This window comes from Puma concolor, chromosome F2, assembly GCF_028749965.1.
Source record: "Puma concolor isolate L17-30 chromosome F2, mPumCon1.1.hap2, whole genome shotgun sequence".
Taxonomy (NCBI): Eukaryota; Metazoa; Chordata; class Mammalia; order Carnivora; family Felidae; genus Puma; species Puma concolor.
This window is the reverse complement of record NC_141684.1, coordinates 34,129,968-34,144,159: the sequence shown is the minus strand read 5'-3', so window position 1 is coordinate 34,144,159 and position 14,192 is coordinate 34,129,968. Positions and strand designations below refer to the sequence as shown.

General features: G+C 32.5%; 1 protein-coding gene across 49 annotated transcripts in view; it reads left to right on the top strand.

The window, feature by feature from the left end:
* The window catches only part of RIMS2 (regulating synaptic membrane exocytosis 2), a 614,335-nt gene that overhangs the window by 363,100 nt on the left and 237,043 nt on the right, over positions 1–14,192 (top strand). For all 49 annotated transcript variants that reach the window (XM_086695440.1, XM_086695424.1, XM_086695433.1 and 46 more), the window contains one exon: positions 11,778–11,846. In XM_086695440.1, the coding sequence (XP_086551566.1) occupies positions 11,778–11,846 (69 nt within the window). The remainder of the gene's footprint in view (positions 1–11,777; positions 11,847–14,192) is intronic.

Here is a 14,192-nt window from a genome sequence, read left to right as displayed (position 1 = left end):
AGAAGGTAAAGGAAAAGCCACAGACTTGGACAAATGTTTATAAATTACATATTTGACAAAAGACTTGCATCCAGAATACATAAAGAACTCTTGAAAGTTAGTAGTGAGGGGACAAATAATGCAATCAAAATGCAAAATATTTGAATAGTCACTTCACTGAAGATGTATGGATGGCAAATAAGTACATGAAAAGATCCCCAATGTCCTTAGTTAATAGTGAAATGCAAATTATAGCAACGATATGTCACTTTACATCCACTAAAATGAGTGTGATAAAAAAAGACAGTAACAATTTTTGGCAAGGTTTTTGAGAAAATGGAATCCTCATAAATTTGATGATGGAAATGTGCAATAGTGTAGCCCTTTGGAGAACAGTTTGGTGGTTTGTTAAAAAAAAATTGAAATAAATTTTCCACGTGGCACAGGAACTCACTCCTAGTTGTATACCCAATTAAAATAAAAATGAATGTCCACTCAAAGACTTGTACATGAATGTTTATACCAGCATTTTTCATAATGGTCAATAGTGGAACTAGTCCAAATATCCATCAGCTGGTGAATGAATAAAAAATATGGTGTCCATACAGCGGATTGCTATAAATAACAAAATAGTGATACATACCACCACATCATTTAACCTCAAAAAATATTAATGCTAAATTAAAGGTGCAATACAAAAGGCCACGTGTTGTATGATTTCATTTGTATAACATGTACAGAAATCATGTTACAAATCAATATAATTTGATTATATTGTATTGATAATTTGATTATATTGTATTGATAATTTGGTAATTTGATAATATTGTATATACAAATACAAATCAATGTAATTTGTATAACATGTACAGAAAAGGCAAATCTATAGAGCAGAGGTTAGATTAATAGTTGTCTGGCTGAGGGTAGGAATGGGGAATGACTGACAATGCATATGAGGAATTTTGGGGGAATGACGGAAATGTTCAAAATTTGGATTGTGGTGATTTTTACACAAGTCTTAAAATTTACTAAAAGTCACTGGATAGTATACTTAAAACCAATTAAATTTATGTTGTATGAATTATACCTCAACTTTTTTAAATACGATGAGGAAACTACGGAATAGATAAAACCTCATCATGGTCAGAGGTGTTAATCCCCTTTATTCTTAGTAATTGATAGAACAAGTAGACAGAAAAGCAATAATATTAGAGAATATCAATAGTATCAACTAACTTGGCCTAATTAATGTTTATAGAACATTCCATATAACAACAGCAGAATACACATTCTTTTCAACTGCATTCAGAGCACTTACCAAGATAGACAATATTCTGGCCAAAAAAAAGTCTCGGTGAATTTAAAAGTATTCAAATCATACAAAGTATGTTTTCTGACCACAATAGAATTAAGTAAGAAATCAATAATAGAAACATCTCTGGGAAATCTTCAAATATTTAGAAACTAAATAGCATACATCTGAAAACCATGAGTCAAAGGAGAAGTCAAAGGGAAAATAAAAAGTATTTTAAACTTAATGTAATGAAAACACAACATATCACAATTCATGGGGTGCAACTATAGCAGAAGAGAGGAGGAAATTTTTAGCACCAAACATATATGTTACAAAAAAAGAAACATCTCAAATCAATGACTTGTTTTCACCTTAACAAAATAAAAACAAATTTTTAAAAGGACAAGTTAAACTCAAGTTAAATAGAAGAAAGGGGATGTGAAAGAACAGAAATCAGTAAAATAAAAACCAAAAAGCAATCAAGAAAATTAACGAAACCGAAGTTTGACTCTATGAAATCAATAAAATTGATCAACATTTAGGGAAAATGGCCAGCAAAAAAAGAGAAGACAGAAATTGCCAAAATAAAAAAATAGCTGATATTGCTACAGATTCTACAAACATTAAAAGGATAGTAAGGAAAAATTATGAATAGATTTATGTCAATACATTTGATAACTTTTTTTTTAACTTTTTTTTTAACGTTTATTTATTTTTGAGACAGAGACAGAGCATGAATGGGGGAGGGTCAGAGAGAGGGAGACACAGAATCCGAAACAGGCTCCAGGCTCTGAGCTGTCAGCACAGAGCCTGACGCGGGGCTTGAACTCACAGACCGCGAGATCATGACGTGAGCCGAAGTCGGCCACTTAACCGATTGAGCCACCCAGGCGCCCCAATACATTTGATAACTTAAAATAGAAAATTTCTTTGAAAGACAAACTTGATGCCCACTCAAAAGTTAATAAATAAATAACTTCAATAGCCCTATATCTATTAAAGAAATTGAATGTGTGGTTAAAAATTTTCCCACAAAGAAAATACAAGGACCAGATGACTTAACCAATGAGGTATACAAAACATGTAAGAACAATATAATACAAGTTCTACACAAACTCTCCCAGAAAATTGTATATTTGAGAATGCTTCCCAACTAATTTGAGAGAAACATTACTGTGATACCAATACCTGACAAAGATACTAAAAGAAAGAAATCTACAGACCTTATAGAAATTATGTCAAATTTAGCAAATTGAATTTTAAAAATAGGTTTAGCAAAATAAAAATTTAGAAAATTGAATACCACAATACATAAAAAAGATAATGTAGAATGACCAAGTGGTGTTTATCTCAGTATTCAGTGTTTGTTTTTAACATTTGAAAATTAAAGTCGTATTATTCATCATACTTAAAAAAAAAACAGAAAAAAATCATTATCTTAAAAGATTCAGAAAAAGCATTTGATAAAATCAAACATCCGTTTCTGTTGGAAACAAACAAACGAACAAAAAAAAACAGCCCTAAGCAAAGTGGAATACAAAAGAATTTTCTCAAAAAATAGATAAAGGGCGTTATCAAAACCTACAGCAGAAGTATACTTAGTGACAAAAGGCTGAAACCTTTCTTCCCGAGATCAGAGCAAGAAAAGGTTGTCTATTCTCCCTACTTCTATTCAGAATTGTACTGGTGGTTCTAACTGGTACATCAGGCAAGAAAAAGAAATAAAGGACATCCAGATTGAAAAGCAAGAAGTAAAATGGTCTTAATTTGAATACATCTTTAGCTATATAGAAAGTCAGATGGAATCTACAAAAAAAGCTATTATATTTAAGAAGTGAGTTTATTAGCTTGTTGGATACAAGGTAAAGATAGGATATCAATTGTATTTATATATACCTGCAAGGAACAATTGAAAATTGAAATTTAGAAATACAATGCCATTTAACAGTGTCAAAAATATGAAATGTTTAGGGGTAAATTTGAAAAATGCAAAAGATCTCTAAACTAAGAATTATAAAACACTGTAAAAACAAATTTTAAAAGAAATAAATGAAAAAAAAGTTTTCATGAGTCAGAAGAACTAATAGTATGTCAGTTTTCCCCAAATTCCCCAGACTCAATTCAGTTAAAAAATATCAACAGGCATTTTTACAAAAAACAATTACACATTTCTGTGTAAATTGACAGACTCTAAAAATTTATTTGAAAATGTGAATTACCCAGAATCGCTAAAAACCACCTTGATGAAAGAAGATCAAAGTTGGAAGCCTTACAATAGTTGATTTCTGAACTTATTGTAAAGCTGTTGTAACTGAGATGTGATAAAAATAAATAAATGTATCAAAAGAACAGTATATAGAATCCAGATAAAAACCCACACATATATGGATGACTAATTTTCAACAAAGCCGGAAAGGCAATTCAGTGGTGTAAGGATAGACTTTTCAACAAATAATGTGAGAGCCTATAGATATCCATATGTAAATAAAAAAAAAAAAAGAGAAAGAAAAGAAAAGGAACTTCTACTAAATACAAAAGTATATGGTGTATAACTCAAAATGGATCAGTGTAAACCCTAAAATTATAAAACTCCTAGGAGAAAACTTTGTCACTTTTGGTTAGGCAATAATTTCTTAGGGCATGAAAATCATGTTTCATTAAATAACAAATTGATTAAACTGGATTTTCTCAAAATCTTTTTTTGTTTTCTTTAAAGAACACTGGTCAGATAATGAAAAGCCAAGCCACAGCTAGAAGAAATATTTGCAAATCACATATCTAATAAAAGCTTTGTATGTAAAATATATAGAGAACCATCAAAACTCATGAATAACAAAACATAACAAAAAATGGACATAAGATTTGAAAAGATTTAAGACATAAGATTTCTTATGGACATAGATTTTAAAAAAGATATAAGAGTGGAAAATAGACACATGAAAATATATTCAATGTAAGTCTTTAAGGAAATGTAACTGAGATTCCATTAGATCCTTCTTAGAATGGTTAAAATAAAAAAGACTATCAAAACAAGCATTGGGGAGGATGAGAAGTTATGGAAATTCTCATATACTATTAGTGGGACTTGTAAAATGTGACAGCCTCTTTGGAAAACACTTTGGCAGTTTTTCTTAAAATGTTCAATATACATCTACCATACAATTCAGTCATTTCACTATTAGGTCTTTATCAAAGAAAAGTGTAAATATTTGTGCATACAACTTACATATGAATGTTCATTGTAATTTGATTTGCAATAACGAAATAACCCAAATGCCCTTCAACTGGGTAATGGATAAACAAACTGTGGTACACCCATAATAGATAATATTATTTAGCAATAAAAAAGAATGAACTATTGATTAACATGACAACATGGATGAATCTCAGAAAAATTATACTAAGTGAAAGAAGAGAGAAAAAAAATGCTAGTATGATTCCATTTATATACAATTCTAAGAAATGCAAACTAATGAATTAAATAGAAAACTAACAAAAGAAAAATAGCTAACTGAATTCCTTTATCTACAAATATTAATATGTTGGAAGTTAAAATAAGTCTTTTAATACAAAGAAAACACTAGACTCAGACATTCTTTTCAAGTACTTCATACTTAATCTTAACATATTATCTCAACTTAATAAAACTCACATAATATACATAAAAGGAGTATTTCCAAGCTCATTTACAAGGAAAACATAATTTTTATACCTAGGAATAAGTCTTACAAGAGTTATATAGAAGTACTATAGGGAAAAATTTTAAAGTTTTATTAAGAGACATTAAAGAACATCTAAGTGGAAACGTGACATAACCATTGATATGAAGACATTATTGTTAATTTCCCTATTTGACATATATATTTAATTGAGTTCCAATCCTATCTGATATCTTCATGGAAACTAATGGGTAGATTCTAAGTAGAGGATGAAAGAGCCAAAAAATAGCTAGAAGGATTCTTATGGAAGCAGGGAGGAGAAGCTTCCTTTGTCATATATCAACATTTACTGTATTTGACACAGTGTGCAACTGGCATGAGAATCAATCAGTGGAATAATATTAAGAGCCCAGAAGCAGACTCTTTTATGTGAGACTCTTTTTTTTTTAAATTTATTTATTTAGGAGGGGGTGCAGAGAGAGAGTGGGAGAGAGAATCTCAAACAGGCTTGCACTGTCAGTACAGAGGCCCATGTGGGGCTCAAATTTACAAACTGGGAGATCATAATCTGAGCTGAAATCAGGTCAGATGCTGAACCAACTAAGCCACCCAGGTGACCCGAGACCATCTTTTTTTTTTTTTTTAAATATGAAACTTATTGTCAAATTGGTTTCCATACAACACCCAGTGCTCATCCCAACAGGTGCCCTCCTCAATACCCATCACCCACCCTTCCCTCCCTCCCACCCCCCATCAACCCTCAGATTGTTCTCAGTTTTCAAGAGTCTCTTATGGTTGGGCTCCCTCCCTCTCTTTTTTTTTTTTTTTTTGTCTTCCTTCCCCTCCCCCATAGTCTTCTGTTAAGTTTCTCAGGATCCACATAAGAGTGAACCGTCTTTTATAAGGATCTGAGGTAACATGTCAGACCAAAAGAAGAAAAGTAAACAATTAAATAAATTGAGCTGGAAAAAAAATACTATCCATAAACAACGAACATAGATGAAATCAGATCCCTATCCTGTACCATGTATATCAACTCTAGATGGATTAAGGACAGTTAAAGTTCAGTCAGGAAGCTGAAGTACTATTAGAGATATGGAATAAAATATTTATTATAAATATTTTAAACCACAAAATTGTAGAAGCTGGTAGTTCCTTGTAAGAAGGTTTATAAGAAAATGGTTGAAGAATCTGAAAAAAGTCATGAGCCAGAGGCAACAGAGGAGAGCTAGTAAAGAACTTTGGAGGGTTGTTGCCCTTTCATTTACTAGTGGTGTTGAAGTCACCGTAGGTCATAGGACAAGTTGGGAGGGAAAAGTGCATGCAAAATGTCCCTTCATGATTTTATGGGTGGCCTGCAGAAGTTCTGTAGATCCTTTGTCACAAAGCTTCAGATGTACTTGGTGCAGGACTGGGGGAATCTGAAGGAAGAGGTCTAGCAGGACCTGGAACCAGAGAAACATCTAAAATCCCAGACTTGGTTATATCATACCTATTTTAAAAACTAGAAAGAATTGGAAAGAGAAATTGAAAAGCCACAATCATCATAACAGTCTCTCATAAATGTGAACTATAGAATTGATGAACTTGAATAAACAGAACATTCTCCCAACCAACAGAGAATATACATTCTCTTCATCTACAAATGAAACTTTTGTAAAATGTTGCTATAAATTTTTAAGTAGTACATTCGTATGGTATAAATTGAAAAGTAAAAAAAAATTCTTACCCTCTGTTTCTCAAACATCTAGTTCTCCTTACTTGAATGAACTCTGACTGGTTTCTGTATGTTTGCAGAGATAGGCTATGTTTACATAAACAGACATGTATGGGTTTTTCCTCTTTTTTTCTGATATAAACAGTGACATACTATGATTATTGTGTGCCCTCTGCTTTTTATTTTTAATCTCTATTCTTTTAATAGTAACTATTGACATTACAATATGCACACTTAGCAAATTAACATTAATTAACACCTCTACCTTTTTTCCCAAACTGCATAAGTTAAAATCTGATTTGTACTCTCACCCCCACTATTTAATATATTACCAGAATATATAGCCTTCCAATTAGTAATTTATTATAATATTGCCATTTTGTTCATTCAGAGTTTATTTAGACTGACCTGAATTTTTACCACTTTCTTTGCTTCCCACCTTTTTCTTTTCATTTTATACTTTTTTTTTTTTCTGGGATGAATTTCTCTGTTTTTGAAGTACACATATTTTAGGACTTCTTTCAGTGAAGATCTGAAAGACTGTGCTTTTATGAATATGTCTTCATTTCTCTGTTCCTGATGAAAAGTTTAGCTGTGTATGAAATTCTAGAATTACCTTTATCTTCTCTCAGCACCCTGACAATGTTATTTTAATAACTCTGGCTTCCAACTTTGCAGAAAAGTCTCTCCATTTATTTAAATTTTCTTAAATTGCTAGCAGTTGTTTTGAGTTAAATTGTGTCCCACTGGAAGTATATGTCTTAACTTCCAGTACCTGAAGATGTGACCTTATTTGTAAATAGGGTCTTTGTAGAAGTAGTCAAGTGTTCAATTCGGAGGTCACAAGAATGGACTTAATCCAATATGACTGACTTCCTTATAAAAAGGGGAAATTTGGACACAGATAGACATGGACAGAGGGAAGACAATATGAAGACCCGGGAGAAGACAGCCATGTGACTAGAATGCCGTATCTACAAGTGAAAGAGAGCCAAGGATTGCTAGCAAACACCAGAAGCTAGAAGAGAAAAGGGAGGATTCTCCCCTGGCCCTGCTGACACCCCAATTTTGGACTTCTAGCCTCCAGAACTGTGAGACGATAAATTTCTGTTGTTATAAGCCACCCAAAGTGTTCGGTACTTTGTTACAGCAGCCCTAAGAAACAAATACAGTTGTGTTTTGTGGTTGGCGATATACATGTTTTGCACATTTGTGGTTAAATGTATTCGTAAATTTTTCATGTGTTTGGGTATTCTTGTAAGCGATAGTGGCTTTGAAATTTATATTCCAGTTATCCATTGCTATTCTCTAAGAAATATAGTTAATTTATGTATGTTGACTATGTATATATTCTGCAGTCTTGCTAAATTGTTAGTCTTAATAAGTTTTTTATAGCTTCCTTAGGAGTTTTAAGCTCCCTGATCATGTTACTACTTGCTTTCTAATCTGTATGCCTTTCAGTTCTTTTCCTTGCTGTATTATACTGTAATGCAATGCAGTGCTGAACAGAAAGGGTTCGAGTGGACATCCCTAGCTAATTCTTTGTCTTAGGAGGATTGCATTCTATATGTCATGAGTGTGATGTTACCTACAGATTTTTTTGTACATGCCCTTTATTGATTTGAGGAAATTTCCTTTGGACTGGTTAGCTGAGATGTTTTATCATGAATGGGGGGCAAACCTTATCAAATAATTCTTCTACATCTATTGAAATATTTTTAAACTTGTAGGTATAAATGAACTAACTTCAATATACATAAAGTAAACTAGAAAGAAAAATTAACAAATTCACCACCAATGAAGAAGTTTCCATTTTAATTTTTCTCAATCACTGGTAGGTTAGGCAAACAAAAATTTAGGAAAGATACAAAAGGATCAAACCACATAGTTCTCCTGTCAAATAAAGAAGTCCTCATCTAATAAATAATGACTTTGTATTCTTCTGTTATATCCATGAAACATTTGTAAGAATTATTAATATACTATTTAATAATTCATTTTCTGAAAATTTCAAAAACTTGACAATAGTCTATTTTCTTCAATGCCAGTGTTACTATGTCAATTTTTTAAAAAAATAATAAATTATAATCATATATTTGAAAAATTTTGAAAATAGACACCTTAATGAACATTTTCTTTTAAGATTTATTATCTCTGCAATTATCATGTGTTATTCAGTTAATTGTGCCTTGGATTTAATAATGTATGGTAAATATCTAATAGACTCAAGAAGAAAATACCTAGACCTGAACTTTAAATAATACACTGTATATAAATATTTTAGTAATGTAGAAAAATACTCAGAGGGGGAACGTTTATGTTAATAAAGATTAAAAGGCTGAAAATTTTGGCATATTCATCCAATTTAAGAGTTTAGCAAAAGAAGTGAAATAAATTCAAAGTAGAAAGAAAAACATCGTAACTATAAAAGCAGAAATCAATCAAGTGCAAAACAAATTTCCAGTGGAGCCCATTAGTCCCTTGAAATGGCAAAATAAACCTTTAGTGAAATTTATTGACAGAATAAAAAGAATAAAAAGAAGGTTTAGACAGCAAATGGAAACATTTCCATCAAATGGAAACAACAAATAGTATGATAAAATTATGAACATTGTAGCAAACACTGAAACTTGCACAAAGTGGACAAATTGCTATGAAAAATATAACTCACTGAACCTTGAATCAATAGGTCATTCTATGTCTGCTAAAAATGGACGTATATGTTATACATATGGAAAGAGCAAAGTTGTATCCATATCTCATACCGTACATAAATTCAGTGCAAGATAGACAAGGATATAAGTGCTAAAGCAAAGTTTATAAATTTCAGAAAAAAATATGAAAATATCTCTGTTCATAAGCTCAGGAATGATTTCTTAAACAAGACATTGAACACGCTACTTTTCAAAGGGAAGGTTGATATATTCAGTGACATTAAACTTAAGTACTTGAATTCATCAGGATGTTAAATGACAACATCCAAGTAGAGACAACATAATTGCATGTATTTAACCTCTGTAGAATCACTAGCAAAAATAGATCAACTTCCGTCAGGAGAGTAACAACATTTGGAAGGAAGCAACATTTTTAAATCACATATATCCCCTAGTCCCCAACTCTACGCACAACCCCACACAAAACAACTTATGAAGACTGATAAAATGAACTTCATTTTTTTGCTGGTGTCATTCTTATCTTACTTCAGAGGCAGATCTGATTCTTGACCAATACCAAAAGCATGAAATCTTTATACCCTAGTGTACCTGGCACATGAAACTGATCATTACCCTGTCCTTGAGCATTTACATTTTACAAGGTGAGATCTTGTTACCAGATGAGTAGCAATTCTTATTCTGTTTCTCCTCAACAGCTTCATCTGTGGTATCATTTTTTTTCTCATACATCCATTTAGAATGTATAGTATATAATAATTCTGTAAATCCTTTTGTGCCTAGTCTTTTGGGATATTGTGTGGTAATTATAATTCCCATATCAATTGGGGCTATAAGAAAGAGCCTGTGGTTTGATTGAGTTTAAAATTTTATGATATAAGCTTCGGATGGAAAATAGTGAACCCATTCTATGGGACCACATGATCAAAACAGATAGATAGATGTTTTTAATGTACCCATTAAAAGGTGGAAAACAAGAGTCCTTTCAACAGACGCTTCCCTCTCTCAGGAGGGCAGGGGTTCAAGCAAAAAAAAAAAAAAAAAAAAAAATGTATAGAATATTTCTAAGAGAAAGTTGCAAATATTGGAGTACATTCCTACAATGTTTGATTATTGCTACTTTAGACAACTTACCCAACGTGAGCTCTTAGTGTTTTATAAACCTTATGGAAATTATTTACTTTCTGATAACTGAACTTAGTCTATTTAATGACTAATGTGTAGTATAAGTAGACAGACGAAAGAAGTCTTTCTTGAAATAGCAACACTGTTTTCATATACCATTAAGCGTTTTCTGATTATAAGGAAGGAAAAAAACTATAACAACAGATTCTATTGTGTGAGATGTGCCTATTTTAAGACACATGTAGGAGATGAGAGATATTTAAAAACATTATACATGTTTATATATGTGATATATTTCATAATTACATGTGAAGGAAATCTGCTTTCGCCATCAATTTAGTGGCGTTTTTGCCATAGCATGATTAACACTTTAAAATTTTGTAAGAGATTTCTTACAAAAACTTACAAAAACTCACACACAGAGGTCTTGTATTATGATAATTATTACTGCTCTGTTTTAGGCTATTTTCTTAGAAAATATAACATTTCACAATTTAAATGTATTAATAAGCTTGTGGATGATTTATTTCTCATTTTCTTTTCTTTTTTTTTTTTTTAAATTTTTTTTTTTCAACGTTTATTTATTTTTGGGATAGAGAGAGACAGAGCATGAACGGGGGAGGGGCAGAGAGAGAGGGAGACACAGAATCGGAAACAGGCTCCAGGCTCCGAACCATCAGCCCAGAGCCTGACGCGGGGCTCGAACTCACGGACCGCGAGATCGTGACCTGGCTGAAGTCGGACGCTTAACCGACTGCGCCACCCAGGCGCCCCTCTCATTTTCTTTTCAAACCAGCGGAGGAACAGCTAAACTAATAGTAAAGGAAAAGTGTCTCTTAAATTATGCTTCTTCTCCATGAGTGTGAAAAATGAAGAATGGGGTACATTTAATTTATTAGTCATGCATATTAGAAAAAAGCCCATGAATGCTTTTGAAATAACATACTGTCTTGCTTTGAAACTTATATAGACTTGAGTGTCTTTGTCTAAAAGCATCTAAAACTGACTTGACTTAGCTATTTTTAACTTAGCTTTTTGTTCAATAGATTTTATCAATCGGCATCAAACCACTTACATATATTATTTGGTGTTTAATATTATTTCAAGTTTTAGGACATTTAGGAAAATATTTTAAGAGTAATTTAAGAACAATATCTTTACATCATGAAATATGTGTAAAAGTGTGAGCGCACAATGACTTTCTCTACTTTTTATTCTCAGGTGTGTTTCATTCAGAATCCTTTCATTTGGTTTTCAGGTTGATGAGGAGTTTTTTTTTTTTTTCCCTTAATAATCAGCAATTTTAATTATTCCTGTTGTTTGCTTCATAGGGTCAAAAAGAATAAGTGATAGTGAAGTGTCTGACTATGACTGTGATGATGGAATTGGTATAGTATCAGGTAAGAATTGCAGAATTCCTGTGTAGTAATAAGAAGGAAGTGTTATTCGCTATTTACCAAAAAATAGATTAAATAATAAATAAAATGAGAGAGAAATAACTTGCCTCTTTTTCCCCTTCCCCCAAACAACATTATGGCACTTTAACCTCCTGAGTAATTCCAGTTGCTGGAACGCTTATCAATTGTTTGATTGAATATTATTATTGAAAGATGTAAGATAAGTGAATATTTCTAAGTTTTCTATTTTTAAACTACTCAAAAATAAGGATTTCACCATAAATTTGGAGAGCTATTGTGTAACTAAAACTTCTTTATACTGCATAGCCATGTGAAAAATATGAAAATCTTTTTGATGTCACCAACATACCCAAATATGTCAAATATTTGAATGTGCTTTTTGAAAAAATTTTTACTGTGTTGCGTTGATTATGTATCAGGTACCGCTTGATTTTGAAATTATGTTATTGAAGTTTAAAATATTGCCTGATTTATGGTTAGAGATTTATCTGGGACTTAAACAAATGTGAAAATGACTTCAAATCCTTGAAATCTATCACCATTAGAAAGTTGAAGCATCTCCATATTCTTTTTATAAACATGAAAATCAGGATTATGGTATCGTGGTTTCTAAAATATTATCTTTCATAGGCTCATGACTTTCATAAATGGTGTACTAATTACATTTACATAAGTATCGTACTAAGATTTACACATGTTAATTCTGTTAAAAATATTTTTTCCTTGGGGCACCTGGGTGGCTCAGTCAGTTAAGCATCTGACTTCAGCTCAGGTCACGATCTCTTGGTTTGTGGGTTTGAGTCCCGTGTCGGGCTCTGTGCTGACGGCTCGAAGCCTGGAGCCTGCTTCGGATTCTGTGTCTCCCTCTCTCTCTCTCTGCCCCTCTCCCACTCAACCTCTCTCTCTCAAAAATAAATAAACATTAAAAAATTTTTTTAATATATTTTTTCTTGTTTTTAATGTTTTGTTTTTTCTTTTTTTTTTTTTGTGGGGAGAGAGGAAGAGTGTGAACAGGGGAGGGGCAGAGGAAAGGTGAATCTTTTCCTTTTTTTTAATGTTTACTTACTTATTTAGAGAGAGAGAGAGAGAGAGAGAGAGAAAGAGCATGAGCAGGGGAGGGGAAGGGAGAGTGTTAGAGAGAGGGGGAAAGAGAGAGAATCCCAGGCAGGCTCCAGGCTGGTTGTTAGCCCAGAGCCAGACTTGAATTCATGAACCATGAGATTTCAACCTGAGAGAAATCAAGAGTGAGACACCTACCTGACTGAGCCATCCAGATGCCCCAGAAGGAAAGAGAATCTTAAGCAGGCTCCATGCCCGGTGCAGAGCCCGATAGGGGGCTTGATCCCACAACCGTGAGATCATGACCTGAGCTGAAATCAGGAGTCAAAAATCAGACGCTTGACAGACTAAGCCACCCAGACACCCCAATGTTCTTTCTTTTAAAGCTCTATTATTAACAATTCTTTCAACAGAGAATAAATGCTTCAGTCAATAGTTTAATAATTTGACTGTCAGATCAAGCATATCATCCTATATTTCTGTGAAATTTTTCCTAAGGCATTTTAAGTGTGAATTGTATATATACCTATACAGAGAAACTCCCTTACCCACCCCCCCATGTTAAGTAGCATTTTAAACAACTAGTATAAAAATATAAAAAATAAACAACTAGTATAAGTCAAGACACCAGTAATCTCTTAATACTTTGTTCCCCATATGCAGAGATTTGTTTCCAACTGCATATTACATACCTGTCAAATTCAAAGTATTAGTTGCAACCATTCAAAACCCTTTTTTAATGTGAACTATCAACCTTTTCTCAATAATGAACAGTTTCAGCTGCTTTATTTAGTTTTTCCAAGTTTCCAAGGCAGGTGTCTTGAAAATTAACTATGTCAGAGGTAATATTTCCCATTTGCTTACTTACTTTGTTTATTCTAAGTCAGAGGTAATTTTTACATTTGCATTGCTAATATTCTTCAAAGTAAATAGAATCTTTGATTGATATTGAAATTTAGGTTTCTCAGGGAAGCAATTACTGGCATGGATTTTGTACTCCAATGGTATACCGAGTAGAAGAATGAGAATGGTTATAAGCCAGTTATTCTTTGAACAAGTCGACTCACCCCACAATGCAGATAAATGGAATGTGTGTGTGTGTGTGTGCTCATGGTATGAGTTTATCGCCACTTAGACCATTAGTATTATTTTCTACTCTGACCTGAAACAATATGCAAATAAATGCACATAATTTATTTTCCAATGGGAAGGTAGAGTGATGTTTTGATAATTGGCTCTTAAACATCACATATAATATTCTGATTTCCT